Consider the following 21,496-nt stretch of genomic DNA (forward strand, 5'->3'; position numbering starts at 1 on the left):
TTGCATAAACTGTCTGTGTGTGTTTTTCCAGAATGTTAGGTAACCAAAACAGGTGTCCTTTTCATCTTTGACAGTTAATTGAAAATAGCGGACTCCATCTAGATTAATGTTCCTCTATCAGAGAATAGACCAATGGTGATCTACCAACTTAACTCTTTCTGTCATTTCTCACAGATTTATAGTTTTGTTTTGCTAGTTGGCAGGGCTTTTTTTCTGGGAAAAGAGGTGGTGGAACTCAGTGGTGGAACTCAGGACCACACAATGACGTCACTTTGGGTCAGCTGGAACAAGGGAGGAATTTTTTAAAGTTTAAATCACCCTTGGAGAAAATGGTCACATGGCCGGTGGCTCCGCCCCCTGATCTCCAGACAGAGGGCACAGAGGGCAATCTAAACTCCCCTCTGTCTAGAGAGCAGGGGGCAGGGCCACCGGCCATGTGACCATTTTCAAGAGGTGCCGGAACTCCGTTCCACCACGTTCCAGCTGGGGGAAAAAGCCCTGCTAGTTGGATATGACATCATTTTTGGCTAATTAAGAGGTTATACAATAGAAATGATGAACACTAACTTGTTCACCACTCTGGGTGAGGCACTAATCGGTCTAGAAGAGTGGTATATAAGTGCACTTGTTGTTGTTGTTGTTGTTATGTTTAATGACGTATCAAAGCAATCATTGTTTGTTTGTGCTATCACATGAAAAGAATTTGCATAAGATAACCTATAAAACATGCAAATTCAGATAGTATGTTAGAGTTCTGATTGGAAGAAATCTCATGAGGATCTAGGTGAGAATTTTATCTTTGCATTGTATGCTATGGGAATCTTAATGCATTTCACAGAAACTTTGATTTTTTAAAAAACTTAGTTTATTAGGAAATGTTAGCAAACCTAATTTTTATTGCCTTTCTGTGTTCTGTTTTTGTAGGAGTTATATTAATAACCATAAATATTTTGATAACTTGCTTCAATAAGAAGCTAGGGTGTAATTTCAATAAAGGAAATTAATAAACCCTAGAAAGGTATCTGTGTACTTTGATGAGAAGGAGCAAAGTAAGAAAGAGCCTATATAAATAATGTGCTGATGAGCAGAATTGTTCAAAGAGCAGTCCTGTTTGACAGGCCTTACTAATTGCTGAAAGCTATCCAAGAGTAAAAGATAAATCTTCCTTTTGAAATAGTAGGATCTTTGGTGAGGCATGGATAGCAGTCCATTTATACATGTATATATCCTCTTACATTTGTTATTAAAATGTGTTTGAAATTGGCTCTACCAGCTCACACTGTGTAATGTGCCTTGAGTCTCAGAGAGAAAGGAGGACTACAAATAATAACAAGGGTTTTGCATTGTACAGTGTGTGCTCATTGTAGCCCTGTCAGCAGAACCACAAGTGACAAAAGGCACAGATTGGACACTTGCCAGCTTCCCTCAAGTTTTGATGGGAAACGTAGGCATCCTGGTCTCGCAGCTTGGCCCTCCGACTGCTGTCCAATGGACTTTTCAACTGTCACTTGTCCAACATTCCGCCAAGCTGCCTACATTTCCCATCAAAACTTGAGGGAAGCTGACAAGTGTCCAATCTGTGCCTTTTGTCACTTGTGGTTCTGCTCTTAGTCATTGGATACCAATCCTCAAGGTCCCAAGGAACTCACAGTGCAATCTTAAATAGCATTGTACCCTTATAAGCTCATTGAAATCAGTGGGCTTAGAAGGGGCTAACTCTGCTTGGGACTTCACTGTAATTTGCATATTGTAAATTTCATGGTCTTTAATATTAAAGTCTTGCCAACAAATCTCTTTCATAAGGTTGCTAGGGAAGTGCCTGGAATCTCCAGTAAACTACAATGGGGGGGGGGGGAATGATGTCAGTGTGTCCATACTGCTTCCTGCTAAAACTCTGAAGCAAGTTATCAAAACACTGACACTTTAGGGTTTCCCTGATCTCTACGGAGATATGCAAAAAGCCTTGAACATCAGTTTTAGCGGGAAGTGATGTCAACAGCATTCTTTTTTCCTCCCTTCACTCATTTGAGTGCTGGCAGGGAATTGGGGGGGGGTGCTTTGTCAGGGGTTTAATAATAATAATAATGATGATGATGATGATGATGACATTCAATTTATATACCATCCTTCAGGATGACTTAACATCCACTCAGAACGGTTTACAAAGTATGTTATTATTATCCCCACAACAAAGCACCCTGTGAGGTGGATGAGGCTGAGAGAGCTCCTAGAAGTTGTGACTGAGTCAAGGTCACCCAGCTGGCTTCAAGTGGAGGAGTGGGGAATCAAACCCGGCTCTCCAGATTAGAGTTCCGCTGCTCTTAACCATTACACCAAACTGGTTCTCAAGTTTTCCTGCTTAAAAAAGGCAAATAGCACCCCTAGTCTTTCACAACTATATACCTTTCATGAACACAAGGCACATATGTATTTTAAAAAAGGAAAGGGTCCTGTCCTCTGGGAACAGCTTGGGCACTAGAAAGGTGAGAGGAAAGCATCAGCCACAGAACTTTACAAAAGAAAAACAATATGAGGCTTGTGCTGCCATAAAGATTATCAGACTTTTAGCTGGGCATAAGCTTTGGTGTACTAGAGCCCATTTCCAAAGGTGTTTTCATAGCCATAGACTAATGAAGCTATCTCTGTGGAATTCATAAAACACAGGTGGAAAAGAATGAAAATTCTGAAGACTGTGTGGTGCTATGCTGCTCTGCCTCAGCCCAGCACTCGGAGATGTTTTCTAAGTTATACCACCAAATCCAAGTTTGTAAATTATGGAAAAAAATCCTCAGCTCTGCCAGTTTTATAAGCAGATAGGCCTGGTTGCTCCAGGCTTGTCAGACTTCACAAGCTAAGCAGACTTAGCCCTGGTCAGTATTTGGATGGGAGACCACCAAGAAAGGCCAGGGTTTCTATACAAAGGCAGGCAATGGTAAACCACCTCTGATCATCTCTTCCCTTGAAAACCCCATCAGGGGCTACCAGACTCGGCACAAGCTGGCTATAACTTGACGATGCACGCACGCACGCACACACACACAGGTATGCGGAACATATTTGAACAATGAGTAATAAAAGATGTCCACGGGGCAGAGGGAGAATCTGCAAGTAAAAGGAGCTATCAGCTAGAAGCTCAAATAAAGTCAGGACAACAGTAGCATCTAAAGAAGAAGATGCTTACAATGGTTTATTTGAAGCTGAATACACAGTAATTCTGGGCTACAGCCTAGGTCATCATTCAAGATCTCTCGCTACTGGTTATTCACAGGGAGGCAGTCGGAGAAATTCTGTTTTACTTTAAGGGGAACATTTAAGAGGAGGCTTATCTTTGAAGCCAGTAGGTGGAAAAAATAGACCCAGCATGAAGGAATTTCTGTACAGTGGCACACTTCCAATGTCTGAATAACCTTCTGATCAGGCGTCCAAGAAAGGAATAAATTGAGACTACATTTAGGTTCTTCTTTTTTAAAGCTGCAGAGCACTAAAATTGGACAATCTGATAAGCCATCTAGGGAGTTTGTGGAAATTCCTTCCTCAGAGATTTAGACAAGATGGGACAAACACGTATCAGGTTTGCCTTAGGGTATAGTGCCTTGATTATAAAGGCGGGGGGTGAATTTGAAAAAATAAGTGTATAAGTCTTGCAATTCAAAGGGGGGAACACGGGGCTATTTAACTCTTTCCTGAATGTTCTCCCTAACAAAAAATTTTAAAAATTAGCTTGGATATGGTGATGTAGCCGCCATATAGTTGCCCTTTAATACAGATTGCAGCTGCAGAGTAAAAGTCTGGGGGGAAATATTCCAACATTGGCATCATTTTTATTAGGATAAGGAGGATGGATTAGATGACTCGCTTCCCCTTTCCAACACTGTCATTGTAGAGAGTAGTATCGTCCATTGTACTTATTTCTTTTCACGGTAGGAAAGGAACAAAAATAGATACCTTTGCAAACAACCTGGAAATTAGTACAGCAGTCTCCTCTGGCCAAGCAGTCTTCAGAGCACTGGCAAGCATTATCTTCGTTTCTTGCCTCTCCACAGCGCTCTTTTGTACATTCCCAGCCTCCAGCTAGCATTATCACAAAAGCAAAAACATATAAGATATTTTTTACACTATCTCTGGAGATAAAACAGTTGCATCGGCTTCTTCTGATACATATTCAGGGACAAAACTTTTAAACTGTTTTAAGTTTTTTTACCCCATGACACAAGCTATAGATACATTGTAAACCAGTATTGTTTTTGATACCGATGTGACATTCTTGCTTCCCTAAAGAATGTTGAGAATTGTGGTTAGACGAAGATGCTCAGAATTCTCAGAGATCCTTAGCACCTTCCCATTCTAGAATAATTGCAAGAATATTTTTTTCGAGAAGGAAAAACTATCGACCCAATTATATTTAAATAGATTGGAACCTACAAACTGTGAGTACAAAGAGCTCATGAAAACCAGTCTTACCCACATTACTCCAAACAGCCCCTTGACCTCTGAAAAGCCAATGTAGGGTCAGGTGGAGACAGTACGGGCACTACAGCAAGGAGACAGATTCAGCCAAAATTGCCCCTCTTCTACCAGCATGGGGTCTGGGGACTCCTGGGGGAGTGTATGTCTGTGAATCCTTTGTAAAAACAAATGGGCAAGTATTTTCATGCTCATCTCTGCCTAATGTGAAAACACAGTCCACTCAGATTTTTAAGCACATAGCTAGGGACTCTCTATTTCAGGAAAATGTGACAAAATTAACTTTTTCTCTCCTTTTAAAGGTGGGAGCTCATAGAGTCGCTATCACCTGCACTCACCTAGCTTCCAGGTCACCTCAGAGAACTACATCAGAAAATGTGTTGAGAGGTTGCCAAGATCCAGTGGTTCACTTTGAGAAACTCTTGGGAGTTTTCTGCACAGGGTTATTTCATCAGTTCTAGCACCATAGTGGTTTATCCCCTGATTTCTGCACATTTTCTTGTGCCTTTAATTTTCTCCTTAATTTTTTTTTCATTTTTTCCTGGTTCTTTTGGGACCACTTTCACACAAATCTTTTTTTTTAAACTGAGTCGCCTTTCCCCCTTGTTTCCTGCAGTTTTATTTGTTCCACCCATTCACACCCAACTCCAACTCACTTTTCAGTGACTAAACTTTTGTCATTAAACCACGCTCTCCACTTTGCCCCTCCCTCTCCACCCTAAAAAATGAATGGTTTCATTTTTGATCCTTTTTTTAAAAAAAAAATCTCAGCTGATATAGCAATACATCACTGTATTGATAAATCACTATAAAAGGATGGCACCATAGGAGTGTTTATTAGGCTTTCTGGCATGTCACCACAGCCTCCGTGGACAAAATTTTTAATTGGTAGTCAAGTTTTTATTTTTTTTAAATGAACACACGCCTGATGGTAGCATATCAGAGATGTTCCTGAGCGCCTGTTCATAATCCTCCTTCTTAAAAATTGTCATCATTGTTATGGCTATTATGATTTATTCAGGAATTGATATCGCTTTCTAAGTTGCATGGTCGAAGGGCAATTCTCACACATGCGCATTACCTGTTTTCTATTGCTTTCTGTTTTCTGTGAGGGGACAAGCAGCAATTCTCACACATGCGTATTTACTGGTTCTACAGCTAATTTGAGAATCGCCATCATGATAATCCTTCAACCAATCACTAGTGATCATAAATTGTACTAGACAACCAAAACACTTTCGTTGTGAGCAGTAACTTTGGACATAGGAGAAGCACCTTTACAAGGATACCAAGAATTGTCGAAGGCTTTCACGGCCGGAGAACGATGGTTGTTGTGGGTTTTCCGGGCTGTATTGCCATGGTCTTGGCATTGTAGTTCCTGACGTTTCGCCAGCAGCTGTGGCTGGCATCTTCAGAGGTGTAGCACCAAAAGACAGAGAGTGACACTGAGAGATCTCTGTCTTTTGGTGCTACACCTCTGAAGATGCCAGCCACAGCTGCTGGCGAAACGTCAGGAACTACAATGCCAAGACCACGGCAATACAGCCCGGAAAACCCACAACAACCATACCAAGAATTGCCATTTTCCCTCTTTCCTGTAGGGGCACTCAAAGTTTACCATGCCCTTTGATAAGGGGATGGGAAGAATTTTAAATGAAATTCCTAAAGTTTGAGGATGCTAAGGTAACAGAAGAGATGGTCCTCCTCCCCTTACCACAGAAGGGAGGAGGCAATTATGCCCAATCTCCTCCTTCCCATGACATGACATTATGTCTTGAACAGCCCCCCCAACACTCAGCATCTGTTTTCCAGTGGGTCACAATGGGCTCCCGAAGGAGAGGGAAGCCCCCCCACACACACACACACCAAGATCTTTGTGCTGAAAGTCACAAAGTGCAAGTGCTGATTGTAACCATATCATCTAAACTTTAAAGTTGAAATGATGCTATTGAAGTCCTTGCTCAGCCATGCTCTTTTGGGCAACTCTCACTACTTCAATTTCTCCATCTACAAATCGTAATTTTAGGTGAACAAAAAGAATAAAGACCATGAAGTGCTCTGAACACATATACAAAGAAATGTGCTTAACAAAGGACCTAGCTACACATTCAGTTTTCCCCAACGACATCATGTTCTGAAGTTCTGTGCTTCCCAAACCTGCAAATGGCTGATGGGGGTGGGGGAAGAGTAGTATTTGTGCCATTGGGGGTTGCACATATACCGATGACTTACCTGTTGCATCTTTATAATGGCGCACACAGCAGCCTTCCCACCCACCACCCACTCCCAGCTGCTTCTTGATGGGAAAACAGCTCTGGCAGATGGGGGATGGAGATCTGGAATTACCGCTGACTGCCAGCTGACAGAGATTAGTTTCCCTGGAGAAAATGGCTGCTTTGGAGGGTGGACTCTATGGCATTATATTCCACTGAGGTCCCTCCCCTTCTACACCTGTCCTCAAAATCTCCAGGAATTTCCCAGCCCAGGGTTGGTAACCCTGCTAAGACCTTGCTCTCCATGTTATGTGGACCCAATTCAAATCAGCCCAAGCATGACTGAGAAATGCAGAACTTAAGAATACACCTCTCCACCTCACCCAGGGACTTCACAGGGGAAAGGTAACGTGAAAATTAAAGGCTCAGATGAAAACTGAAGCACAAAGGAGGTGTAATTCTAAGGCCTCAGAACAACGAACACTCTTTTTACAGACCTCTGAGACATGACCCAAGGCCTAGTTCTCTCTGAGGTGGTGAATTTGCCTCACCAGGGCTTCAGACTGGAGGTGAAGGGTCACATGATGACTAGTTCAGTGTCTGTGTCAAAGAACCTTTTTCAAATGACTGAATGACTGCTTCATAAGATTGAATGCACAAGTCTGAAGTGGTACAGGTCAGACAGAGGCTTACATCTCTGAGAAACCGACCAAAAAGCAAACCATTATCAAAATTTTAAAAAGACGTTCTGGGCCTTCTCTGTTCTTCACTGCCCCAGCAAAACTTTCCAGCATCCTAAATGCCAAGTAATCAACAGTACAGTTATTGATAGATATCTGGGTAAACACAACTGTTTAGAACTCTCAACTGGACAGAATTGTTAAAAGTAAATTTTGTGTTCTGGAGGCTGTTGGTAGGGTATTGCCATATTTTTGGAGATATGATTCAAGGTTAACATTGTGGTAACACTAGGTTGTTTTAAAGTTTCTTTCTAACATTATAAAGAATTAGGGTGTTGGCAGTTGTAGAGTTAAACATTTTATTCTTTATAATATATATATATTATAAAGCCTTATATAATATATATATATTATATATATATAAAGCCTTTACTGTAGCTTACATTATCTATTGAAGGGATTTTACTTGAAAGTTTCCCTCTCTTTAGCTTTTGATGGAGGATGCTTTGAATATTCTGGAAGGGACTCAATAAGCGGTTCTACTTAAGCCCTTATTAAAGGAGCTGCCTTTTATTATTTCCTTCTAAAACCTCTCTTCTGGATGGTTGGTCAGTCAAAGACAAATTGACCCCACTGTAATAAAAATGAATGGCCAATAGAAACCCATGTTCATCTTGATTGTTATAACCTTTCGATATTCTCCTGAGACAATGAACCATTGGTCAGAAATGTGAATTGGCTTTGGAAACCACCCATGCTGATTTTATACTGTGCCAAGAAGAAATTCGACTCTTTGCACAGTCATATGGCAATAGAAAAAGAAAGTTAGGATCATGAGAAACCCAGTACAGATGTAACTTTCTCCAGTAACTTTGATGAAGGAGAGAAATTTCTTCAGATCAGAAAAACCACACAGACTTCTACATGCAGATTTTTTTCATACACACTTGTCTTTTCTTCCACCTTTTCAATTTTATTGTTTTTAAAAAATATATAATATGCAACAATCACTCTTTTCAATGTTAACCATGTTATAGCATCCCATCTACCCCACAGTTTATGCTAACCTTGGTTGGCTTTAAATTGGAGTTTGAAACCAGGATTAAAAGTGGTGTTGCGAATCCTTAGTGAAAAGGTAGCCCTGGTTAGTGCTAACAAAAGAGCAGACATTAACAAACCTTAACAGAAACATTGCCAAAACAAAAATAGGTGCTACAATATCCCAAACAACTCTATATTGTATCACACAATATAATGTTCAATAAAACATTCTGTAGTTATATATCTAGACATGAGGCATCATATCTTTTGTTGGAAACATATTACCATGAGACTTCTTAAGGAGTGCAAATTTCAGCTGTTGGGTTGCGCGCCAAACCATTAACTATTTTTTTAAGTAGATTTCATTTTCCCTTTCTCAAATCTTGCAGAAATTATTCTGGCCATCACTCAAAAGATTTAGATACTAAGACTTGGATCCTGCAGAAAACATCCTTGCCGCCATTCTCCCGCTGCAGCTTCAAATACTCCCTGAAATTCAGCTCCTTGGGGGCAGGAAATCCCCAAGGAAAACATAAGGGGCCAGTTCAAAGTCTGCAGTGAGGGGGAACTGACAGAAATCACACATCCCTTCTGTCAGAGGAAATCCTCCGTAGGATCCCACTTTACATCTTTCTCTGTAAGAGTTAAGACATGGTGACTGGCAGCCATATTGCAGCAGCTGGAACTGCTGTGATGACAACTTCTGTCTGAAAAGCACGGAGAGGACCTCTTCTAATTGAGGACCTCTTCTAATTGGGATGGCAGCGCAGGAGAAGGAAGGGCTTCTGCCTCCCCCTACATGTGCCATTTCAGCAGCCATAACAACCCGAGGGCCACAGGGGGATTTATTAGGGTTGCCATCTCTGGGTTGAGAAATTCCTGGAGATTTGGGCGTGCAGCCTTGGGGGAGATGAGTTTTAGAGAACCCATAGAGTCCACCCTGCCAAGCAGCCATTTTCTCCAGGGGAAGTGATCTGAAGATCAGTTGTAATTTTGGGAGATCTCCAGGATTCACCTTAACTGAACTGAATGCTTGCACTTGCAGCTTTCCAGCAGGGCAAATAACACTCGCCTCCACAGCTCCAATGTCATTTCAACTGGCAAAAATGGCATGTGTGTGTGTGTGCGTGTGCGTGCGTGTGTGCAGGAGCACCTCTTCTCCCCGCACCGTGGTCCTGATCAGAACTGGGCCCATCCGCAAATTTTATACAGCACTTACCACCAGGAATTGCAGCTATGATATGCCTGCGAAGTCCCTTTGCAAACTCATGTAAAAAGCAACATCTAGTTTGACTCTAAATCACATTTTAGCTTTTCTTGTGTCTTGCTGGAGTTTCAGTTCTTGTGTTGTGTCATCCTGGCAGTTGTCAGATCATGAGCTGAGATCAACTGCTTTCCGTTTGTGAGCTTGCTACAATAATCTGAAAGAACATTCATGTTGACTAAACAGCAAACCAAGCTAGACTTACGCAGCTAGCTGCTTGTCCTCTGACACATTTGAAAAGATTTTGCTTGAATCTTCTGGATTTTTTTTTAACCATAAACATGTTTATGAGTAAGTAGGCCAATGGGCCTATCCCTGTGATGCACCACCATACAATACTTTATTCTCCATTATGGTTTTCCAAAACTTTAACGTTTGCACTTCTATCACAGCAAGTCTCTTGATGTTTCCTTGGCATATCCATATTTCAGCACATGCAAGGGAATATTCAGAAGTTTTATGGTGAGGGGGCATGCGAGGACACTTCCATGGGGGTGTAGGAATAGGATGGCCAGGTCCCCATCACCCCAAACTGCACACCTCATTGGGCAAAGGCCTGATCATATCATGGGTGGGGTCCAGTGACATCATGGGGTACCTTAATTCTAGGTCCCAAGTCTCCCAAGCGGGCAAGCTCAATATTCTAAGGCAACCATCAACAGATATTCCATCTCACACAGGCTGCTGTAGCAGCGGTAAAGCGGTTCAGCTACAAATCAGTAGTCTGCTAGTTCGAATCCCAGTATTCCATGAGCTCAGCAGGTGACCTTGGATAAGCCCAGGGCTTTTTTTCAGCTGGAACAAGGTGGAACAGAGTTCCAGAACCTCTTGAAAATGGTCACATGGCTGGTGGCCCCGCCCCCTGATCTCCAGACACAGGGGAGTTTAGATTGCCCTCCGCGCCGCTCAGCTATGCGGAGGGCAATCTAAACTCCCCTCTGTCTGGAGATCAGGGGGCGGGGCCACCAGCCATGTAATCATTTTCTCCAAGGGCAACCCACTGAGTTCCACCACCTCTTTTCCCAGCAAAAAAACCCTCGATAAGCCACTTCTCTCAGCCGCAGCTTCCCAGCTGTACTATGGGGATAATAATAATATTAACTTATTCATCGCTCTGAGTAGAGCAATAATATTTCCAGCATGGTTGTTATTATTATTATTAAATAATGTTTGTACTTACAAACATAAACTTCATAAGTAGCGGCAATAAAATTCCATTCATATAGAGTACCAAGAGAATACATGTTTTATGTTGTACACTAGCACTTACCCAGAGAACTATGATTTACATATAATCATATAAGTCCTCTGTTGATTTTATGAGCGTACCTTTATTCTTCTCATAAAAAGTATTGGAAGGTATAGAACTGTGCAGTAGAGTTCAAAAGTGCATTAGGAAAATTAAAGTGGGGATTGGGGGGGGGCAAATTAGTCCATCCAAAATAGAAACTCTCCTCCAATACTAGATAGATAGTGTAGGGTCACTGTGTAGTAAGGGGAAAGCTTCTACCTATACCCAGTCCATCCAAGCAAGGATTATTCTTGGCTCAAGTATATTCAGATTCTTCCAAAATAGTTTATTTTTCATTAGGACGAGTTGACAAGGCTTAAAACTGTCTGGGTATTTCCTCCCACCCAGTCCTTTGGCCTTCTGAAGTGTACTTTTTTTTGTAGCTTGAAGTGTACTTCTTTTTTGTAGCTAGATGCTCTGAGTATTAACACCTTCTTTAGCACTAACCTCAACTTTTAGAGGAGGTAAGAACAAAAGCTCAGCAGTGATTATTCATTCGTTTATTTCCATATAGGTTCTTTTCCCCAGGGTCCATGCTGCTAGCAAACGGGTTTTATCCTCCACATCCCTACAGTGTCGTGGTGCATTAATTTCCCCCCAGCTTTTCTCCAATCTTTTCCAAACTTGCTTTGCTGTGAAATTTTGGTAAAGCTGACAGCAAAACCCCCTGGGCGAGAAAGTTTGGATTTCCCCTGACCCATCCCCACAATGGCCTTTCCCCCCCCCTCTCACCAGCAGGCTTTTTGTTTTGTTTTTTAAATTGGTGATTGTATGTTATTATATTGTTTTAACTTTATAATAATCTGCGTACTGAGTTTTTGAACCCTCAGCTTTCATTTTTGAAAAGTCTAGCCCCTTTAATTGCAGAGATTTGCCTTTCCCCTTATCTCTCTGTAACAAAAGAGCTAGAGGTTACTTTTTTAAAATGAAAGCTGGGACTTCAGATTGATAATACATTATAACGATAGTTTTTTAAAAATGAAAAATTCAGGTGGGGGCAGTCAGCCGCTGCTATGGGACTGGGGCAGCAAAAATGTGGGGAAATCTGTCACGTTTCTATTGAACTATGTTGGCAGACACAATGAGGAAGACAAACAAGGTTGTCCCCATGTGCAAAACACCTACAAAACATTCTGTACATGCACAGAGGCACACATTCTTCCACTTAGACAAGTAAAAGCAAGGTGGCTAGTGATTAATAATTAAAAACATACCAGGATGAGTGAAACTGGGGGTTCGCATGTCTGCTCCTGCCCTCCCTCCTATGGCCCCACCTTCTTCTGAGGAAAATTCCCCACTACAAACAGAGGATGCAGTCCCCAAAACAATATAAATCAAACTCCAATTTTCTGCCCAATGTTTTCACTTGTCTTTGGAGACATTAAGAGGTGAGAAACAAGAAAGCAGAAACAGACCCATGGGGAAGAGGTTTTAGCAGATGAAAATGGACTGGTCATTAAGATGCTAAATGCCTTAGCTCCAGCCAGCTTGCTTGCTAACCCTAGGATGGGAAATTCCTGGTGATTTGGAGTTGGAAAAGGCAGGATTTGGGGAGGGGAGGCACTTCAGTGGGGCATAATGCCGTACAGTCCACCCTCCAAAGGTGCCATTGAGCTAAACTACAAGAGACAAATTACACGAGGACGTTCACATGAAGGGAGTCACAACGTCAGCTGGGAAGCTGAGTTTTAAAAGACAGATCAGAAAGCTTTGTCAATTTCCCCTCTCTACAGAGCCAGCAAAGATTGCTCCTCAGAGGGTTTGTTTATTTCCTCTTCACCTCCTAGAAGGGGAGATGAAACTGACAGAGACTTCAGAAAATAGAAACGAATCTATACAGGATCGTCTGTCCAGCAATATCAAATATTGATAAAACAAGAAGAGAGTGTTGTATTATAATGTATAACAAGCCCATTTTGTATTCCTTTGTATTTTGGATGTTGCTTTCATAACTATTTATTCGGTATAGTTGTTTCTATATTCCATTTATAATCCTGTATATGAATTTGGCACTTTGCACTTTAGATATATCACTTTAGATATATAGTTATACTGACTGTGTTCATTGTTCCCCATGGGAGGGGTTCTCCCCCCCCTTTTCTGTCTGAGCATTAGTATTTCATGGTTGCCTCTCAAGTTGAGTTGCCTTTTATTCAGTTCATGTCTAGAAAAGTATAATGTATGTGTTAGTCCACTGTATGGTGTTTGTTGCCTGCTTCTTAACTTTCATATGTATATAAATGCATAGCAGTTTCAAAAGAAAAATGCGCTCAGATTTTACCATTCTTTCATAGTAAGATTTGCAGAGCAATCCTAAACAGAGTTATCTCCTCCTAAATCCACCAAAGTCAATAAGCTTATAAAGGTAGAACTTTGTTTAGGATGGCACTGTTAAACATGCCATCCTATCTATAGCCATCCGATCTTTTCTCACAGACATAGTCCACAAACAGTCAATTCTCACGAAGAAGTGTGGGGAACACAATAGTGGCCGTGCCCCATGCTTTAAAGTCTGTGGAACCACGTGGTCCTGGCATTGGGATCACATCAAAGCCTTCATCAAATATTTAGAGTCAATTCAACTGGATATTGCAGTGTTTAGAATTAACACACCTTGATCTTGGGCCACAGGGTTCTGAATACTGTAGCGTTACCCATGTGTTATGTTCATTCCTGTTTGAAAGCTCACAGTAAGCTCTTTGTGTTATCCTTCTGACATCATTTAAGTTGCAAATGCTTCACATTATTTTTTTAAAAGGGGACAGTATGTCAGACAGTACGGACAGGGCAAATCAACTTTATTGGCTAGAACTAATATATATAAAGCTATTGGGGACTTCATAAATGGTTGTCAAACATAGGTTATTTACACATTTCCTTTCAGAACCACCAAAATTAGTAACGAAGCTTCTGGAGAAGACATACCCCACCACATTGTTGCTGGTAAAGTAGGTAGCTTTGTACAGCTACTGGCTCCCGTAAGTTTTAATTCAGCAAACACACCAAGTCATTGTATTGCAACTCTCCCAATTCCTGCTTAATGTCATGGGTAGGTGTTTTGGGGGATGAGGGCAGAGAAAACTCATAATGCAATGATGATATGTCATACAATTTTTTTCCTAGATTTTACTAGGGGAGAGTGTGATTAGTTCTTTCAGCTGCCGAAGCATTTTGGCCATAGTTAGGGCCCAACCTGTGGAATGGGCCCCCTTAGCTGTGGATATGTATATGTAAATGTATTTTCACTTTTGGGGATGAAAGCTTAAACTGGGAAAGAATTGCAGAGCGCAAGTTAGAACGTACAGTAGCAGTAATCAAACAAGGGTGTTTTCCTTCAAGAGGCTCAAATCCAGGGCTGATTCCACACACTTGGATAATGCACTTTAGCAATCATTTGGAAGTGGGTTTTTTGTTTCACACAGGAAAAATTCAGTTCCAAATGATCTCTAAAGAGGATTGGAAGTGCATTATCCAACGTGTGCAGAATCAGCCAGGATAGGACAAAAACATTGAACAAGAACTAGGAGACGTTTAAACAAAACTCAACAGAACAAGGTTAATAAATTATGCTAGTTTAGTTCCAGACACACACAAAAATTTTGGGGATGAGGTTCCTAAAGTTTGGATTCTGTCCATTATCATTACTCCTGTGGAGCATCAATTACGTCTCCCTCCGGACTGTTAAGGAAAGGAACCCAACACCACGCACTGAAATAAGTGTGTCTGGGCACATGGAAGAGGCCATGACAATTCTCATGCGTTGCAGCCATTTACAAAACCAGGCAGTCCAAGCTGTCCTACCTGTCTTTAAACACAGTTCATCAAAGTCAGCACAACAACTGGTGTAGCTCTTGCACAAGTTGTCACAACGGCAGCCCGGAGGCTCAGCCTCTTGAAGTTCAAAGCATCTGTTTTTGCAGGATCCAGCAGTAGTGACCCAGGGGGAATCTGATAAGACTGTGCGGGGAGAAAAAAAAAGAAAAGAAACAGGAGACCATGATTCAAGCAACCAGCAGGTGGTTAAAGATTGCTCAAACTACACTACAACAGCCTAAGTGCATTGTTTGATAAAAGAAGGGAAAAGAAAACTAGATAGATCGAGGGCAGGGAGGGAGGCAGAGAGCCATATGTTTCCCAATCGTTTTTTCTTTGCTTTGATTCTGTTTGATTAAAGCAAGAAGTTATTATTCCATGGCAGAAGAAACCCAAGTTTTGCATCAAAATCCCAAATTTTAAGAAAAGGATTATGCATGTTGAGATCATCATGACATCAGATGCAAAAATAAAAAGGTAGCAAAATAAAGAGAAAGAGATGAAAATATGCTGGCAAAGACAGAGGGAAATGAAAAGAGGAAAGGGTACGGAGAAAGGGCAGCTTCAAATATTGGTGAAGGGCATGAGTGCCTGTTGCCTTGATTTCTATGGAAGTTTTGTCCAACCATTCCCAGCTCACAACAAGGAGGCGATTCAAAGTTACTGTAAATGAAGTGGACAATGGTTCCTCATGGTGTTTTGGCTTGCACATAGTGAAAAAGACATCACTAGAAAGTAGCAGAGATGGGGAGCAATACTAAGTAGGTCTATTCAGAAATCAGTCCCATTTTATTCAGTAGGGCTTACTCCAAGAAAGCCACAATAGTAGGATTTTTGCTCCTGTTTAAGGCATCAAAACTGGGCTGAGACAAATGTGTTACTCTAAGAGCATAAGAAGAGTCCTGCTGAATCAGACCAGTGGCCCATCTAGTCCAACATCCTGTCTCACTCAGTGTCCAACCAGTTGCTCTGGAGGGCCCACCACAGGGCATAGAGTCCGAGGCCTTCTCCCAATATCACCTCCATCCTGATAGGTGAGGGGAAAGGTGGGGGAATGGGTCCAGGAGTGACATCATCATCACACTGCCTCCAAGCACTCCCGTGCTTCTCAGTGGGCCAGTTTGGGGCCCAAATTGTTTGAGGCCCAAATCAGCCCTCTGAGAATTGCTCATGTGCTCATGCACCTGTTCGATGATGTCACTTCCAGGAAGTGACATCATCATGTGGCAGTGCACGAGGAACACCCAGGGAGTGACAAGAAGTAAACACTGGTTCCCTCCCCTTCTGCAGGCAGGTTAAGGGGACCAGGCATCTCTAACTGGTGTTCAGAAGTTTTCTGCCTCAAAATATACATGTTCCAATTAATGGCTACTAGCTGTGGTGAGTAATGGAACTATCTTCCATATATCTGTTTAATCCCCTTTTAAAGTCATCTGTGCTCATGGCTATCACCACTACATCTACTGGCAATAAATTCCACACTGAGTGAAGAAGTATTTCCTTTTGCCTTTTGCAACTCTATTAGCCATCAACTTCATGGGAGAAGGGGGGGGGGAACCCTTTATCCACATTCTCCACCCCACACATAATTTTAATTACTCCTATCATACCTACCCCCTGATCATCTTTTTTTTCTGAACTGAAAAGACCTAAACACTTCAACCTTTTCTCATAGGAAAGATACCAATCCCTTCATCTTGGTTCCCCTCTTCTGTACTTTTTCTAGCTCTGCAATACACCCTTTGAGATACAGTGAACAGAATGGCACCCAGGGTTCCAAATGCAGGCACGCCATTGCTTTATGCAAAGGCATTACATTACAATATTAGCTGCTTCACTCTCAGTCTCTTTCCCTAATCATTCCAAGTACGAAGTTTCGTTTTGTTACTAATGCCAAATGTTGGGTCAACGTTTTCAGCATGCTCTAGAGAATCAGTGCCAGAATTCTGTTAGATTTCTGCAAGAAATGCCATTTAAAAGATAACATTACAAGTATTTCTGTTTAAATATAAGTACTCCGGTCCAAGACAGTCACTCTCTAGTGTGATCAACCCGAACTTGATGCGCAGGGTGGAGGGGACCCAAGTAGGTGAGAATAAGGGCAGACTGTGTTCTGCATAGTGAGTCTGGACCTCCTTGTTGGGTTTACTGCAGTAAATCAGAACAAAGTAAACTGGCTGCAATCAGAGAGACCGTTTTCACACGTCTTAACCATCACACAAAATCACGCAAAACTCACAGAAAGACAGCGTCTTCATGGCGTGATTTCTCATCATGATTCCGTTTCGTGGCACGATTTCAGACATCATCGTGCCACGAAATGGAGTCATGACGGGAAATCGCACCATGAAGACGCCATCATCCCATGAGTTTTGTGCAATTTTGCACGACGGTTAAGACATGTGAAAACAACTGTCTCTTCTTGGGAGATTGTATTAATGAGGTCCATGAATTTTATTTTTTGCTACAGTTTGGATCAGAGCCATTGTCCTGAAGCAGAACGGCGAGTTTTCCCCCTTGCCTTTCCCCTGAAAGAAACCACTAGCCTCTATCCCAAGCTTTTATTAAGACAAACATAGTTCATCTGCGTCTTTTGCTCTACTGCTCTAACCACTGCATGGGGGTGGGGTCCTGACTGAGGAAATGGTCCTGGGGAGGAAGTCAGCTCCACTGCCTTGGATACCTTTCAATTTGGTGTAGCAGGACTCTAATCTGGAGAACTGGGTTTGATTCCCCACTCCTCCACTTGAAGCCAGCTGGGTGACCTTGGGTCAGGCACAGCTTCTTCGCGCGCTCTCAGCCCCACCGACCTCACAGGGTGATTGTCACCAGGATAATAACAACACACTTCGTAAACTACTCCGAGTGGGTGTTGTCCTGAAGGGCAGTATATAAATTGAATATTACTACTAGTATTCTAAACAGAGCTCTCGCTCAGCTTTTCCTCCCCATTTGCAATGGCTGTCATCTGGTCATCCCCCTTCCAGGATTTTCCCAACTCCACTGCAGGCATTACCAGTACTGCTTTGGTACAGCGAACCCAATTAAGCTCAGAAGCTAAGCAGGGTGGGCTCTGATTAGTATTTGGGTGGGAGGCCCAGCAAGGAGGTCCAGACTCACTATGCAGAGGCAGGCAGGCAATGAATGTCTTTTTCCTTGAAAACCCTGCGGGAGCGTCATTAATCAGCTGTGACTTGACAGCACCTTACACAGATGATCTTTTAGGAAAGGGTGTATCCGAAGCAAGTTTGTGGAAAGGACAGAGGGGAAGGTATAGACCTGCCACCCCATGTTTTAATCTGGTGCATCGAGTGCCATTTCCCTCCTGCTCACCATTCACCACACCCAGGGGTCATTTTGTAGAAAAAGAGCTGGAGGATCTCATTAGCATAACTCATTAGCATATGCCATGCCCCTTGACATCACCAGAAATGTGTCAATATCACGACTGATTTGCATATGCCACACCCCCTGACATCACCTACCCTGGCTGTTTTGGACCCAATCCTGGCCATTCAGGACCGAAATTGGGCCCAAAATGGCAAAAAGGGGCTGAAAATGGCCGAAAAGGGGCCCAAAATGGTCAGGATCGGGCTTGCTGCTGAACAGGAAAGTGATCCACCACACGTCAGAGGCCCAATCCAGGCCATTTTGGCCCCAATCCAGGACGAAACTGGCCCAAAATGGCCGAGAGTCAGGTGGGCAGGGCCACCTGACATGTGACCTCTTTGGGGAATTGCCGGAAGTGCGTTCCTGTGTGTTCGCCCTCGAAATGAGCCCTGCCCACACCAACAGAGTACGTGCCAGCTTTTTGATATTAGTTGCAAATATACTGCTATAGCATGAACACACTAGCGCAATTCACAAAATGCTGATTTAAAAAAAAAACAGCAAAGTGTCTGCTGGAGATGGCAGGGGAAAACAAGTAACTGCCCAAACAGCTATGAATGCCTTTGCATAGGCAGCAGCAATGGGAGCAAACTGGGGGATTATCCCCACACGGAAGCAGCCTTAGATTCATAGCCTGATCCATATTTAAAACTCATGGCTGCTTCTTTAAATTCAAAATAGTAAAGAGTCCCGTAGCACCTTTAAGACTAACCAACTTTATTGTAGCATAAGCTTTCGAGAACCACAGTCCTCTTCATGAGATGCATACGTCTGATGAATAGAGCTGTGGTTCTTGAAAGTTTATGCTACAATAAAGTTGGTTAGTCTTAAAGGTGCTACTATTACTATTTACTATTTTGTGACTACAGACTAACCCAGCTAACTCCTCTGGATCTTTACATTCAAGTACTCAGTTGGAGATCCAGTCTTCGACTCAAAATGGCATGTCGCTTGACCTTCAGATACCTTGTCTAAAGTTTCTACCAAGGGCAGAAATCATTTGTTGAGTTAGAAAAATTTGTGAAATTGCTGAACAGAAAAACTCATGGCTCTTTTTGCCTCTGTGACCTGGCCAGATTGTCTTTACCTCCAGCTTACCTGTCATTGGTTAGAAAAACTTATTCGCTAGCACAGTCTTTTAAAATGTTGCCAATTAAGTGAAAGGCCATGAAGTTGTAATAGATCCTGATTTTACAGAATCTCTTTTGCCCAAATAACTTCTTTTTATTAACTCTTTTGAATATTTCTGAAGCTTGGTCACGGAAAAAGACTCATGTTTAAAGTTAGATAGATAATCATTGGTATGGAAATACTGAAGTTAGAAAAAAGAAAAGAAAAATGTGAGCAAATTTTATATTTGATTCATTTCTTATAGAGCAACATAATTTGCTTTTTAATTAATTGGCACCTAAATAGGATGCCTTTGTACTTTCCAGTGAAAGCTGGCAATGTCATAGTTCACAGTGCAATCCTATCCAGAGTTACTCCAGTCTTAAGTCCATTGATTTTAAATAGTTTACACTGGAGTAACTACGCATAAGGATGCACGGCAGCAGATTACTATGCTACTTCCCATGAATAAAACGTTTAATTTTTAAACTTGAAGACTATAAGCCTCTGGGTGTCACACTAAGTTGTAGAAACTCTTAAGTGAAATAGAAATATACACTATGACATTGCAGCCATCCTTTACCGTGTCTTCCTCAGTTTGATCCTGGCCGAAATGCCCTATGATGTGTCATGCTGATTACATGATGTGCTATTTCACTATCCTTCCGGGCTTTGTTCATTAGTTTCATTTGATGATTTCAGTTGGCCTGTTTTACTGCTAAACCTTTCACAATATCGCAGGTCTTTGCACTTGCAACGGAGCTACCTACGAAACCTGGGGGAAACGCTTGGCTTGAGGTTTGCTGAAGTACATGAGCAATTGTTTACTTTGGAAAATAAAATTCAGGAAGCTTCGCTGCATTTCACATAAGCCAGTGAGGTGCAGTGGACAAATTGTGAGATAAGGGATGGGAGAGGCTTGAATTAAAATCTCCAGTCAGTCCTTGAGCACTGCTGGGTGTCTTTGGGCCAGGCATTCTCATTCAGACCAAATGGGTTTGGGGATAAACAGGAGGGGAGTGTTATGTGTTCCACCCTGAGCTCCTTGAAGAAAAAGTGGAGGTCATTTACCATGAGGTGCGCTTCCTCTGTCTGTAGAACAGTTTCTGCCATTTTCTTTTTAAGGGTTTCAGTTGCATTTACTGCAGTTCATTGAATAATAATAATAATAATAATAATAATAATAATAATAATAATAATAATAATAAACATTCGATTTATATATCGCCCTTCAGGACAACTTAACACCCCCTCAGAGCAGTTTACAAAGTATGTTATTATCATTCCTTCATCATTCACCCTGTGAAGTGGGTGGGGCTGAGAGAGCTCTGGAAGAGCTGTGACTGACTGAAGGTCACTCAGCTTACTTCAAACGGAGGACTGGGGAATCAAACCCGGTTCTCCAGATTAGAGTCCTGCACTCTTATCCACTACACCAAACTGGCTCCCGCTACACCAAACTGGCATCTAACAGCTATATTTCTATTAAATTCAGACATCTGGAAAGTTACAATACCACACCATGAAGACTATTATTGTTTTTTCCGTCTTCCTACTGCAGATTATTTCTTTCAAAAATTATGCTAGATGACAAACTATCCAGGCCTGCAGCTGTCCACTAATCTAACCCAGATACATACAGTTCTGCTTTGGGAGCTCTACATTCCCAGTTTTGCTGCCTGCCTGGGACTATAAAGACAAGGTTGAATATTTGGCCTGCATGTGAATTGAGGAAATCAATAACTATACACGTTTGTGTTGGGGGAGACTGAATTCCTAAAACACGAACAACAGTGTGTTTATATACTGCTCTTCTAGACAGATTAGTGCCCCACTCAGAGGGGCGAACAAAGTCAGTGTTATTATTATTCCCCACAAAATAGCTGGTGAGCAGGGGCTAAGAGGAGTAGCTTTCCCAAGGTCAACTGCAGAACTCATGGCAGTAGTGGTATTCAAACCAACAGAGTGCTGATTCACATCCCAACCACTTAACCACTGTGCTATAGCAGCTCTCTGTATATGCAGTCATCCTAATCATTCTTAAAGATGCTATTAGAGAAGCCAAAATCAAAAAGAGTCTAGTAGCACCTTTAAGTCTAACCAATTAAAGGTGCTACTGGACTCTTTTTGATTTTGCTACTACAGACTAACACGGCTAACTCCTCTGGATTAGAGAAGCCCTATTCTTGTTGTAAAAAGAAATCTATGAAACCACTGCCATAGCCTTGAC

At 42.0% G+C, this 21,496-nt stretch overlaps 1 protein-coding gene across 5 annotated transcripts in view; it reads right to left on the reverse strand.

Moving 5' to 3' along the window:
• ENPP2 (ectonucleotide pyrophosphatase/phosphodiesterase 2) overlaps window positions 1-21,496 on the reverse strand; it is a 103,881-nt gene that overhangs the window by 76,436 nt on the left and 5,949 nt on the right. For 4 of the 5 annotated variants that reach the window (XM_054984604.1, XM_054984605.1, XM_054984606.1 and 1 more), the window contains exons 3-4: window positions 14,755-14,910; window positions 3,946-4,071 (exon numbers count right to left, since the gene is read on the reverse strand). In XM_054984604.1, the coding sequence (XP_054840579.1) occupies window positions 3,946-4,071; window positions 14,755-14,910 (282 nt within the window). The remainder of the gene's footprint in view (window positions 1-3,945; window positions 4,072-14,754; window positions 14,911-21,496) is intronic. The other variant, XM_054984607.1, reaches the window with a different exon arrangement.

The sequence above is a fragment of the Eublepharis macularius genome, chromosome 7 (genome assembly GCF_028583425.1).
Source record: "Eublepharis macularius isolate TG4126 chromosome 7, MPM_Emac_v1.0, whole genome shotgun sequence".
NCBI classification, from domain to species: domain Eukaryota; kingdom Metazoa; phylum Chordata; class Lepidosauria; order Squamata; family Eublepharidae; genus Eublepharis; species Eublepharis macularius.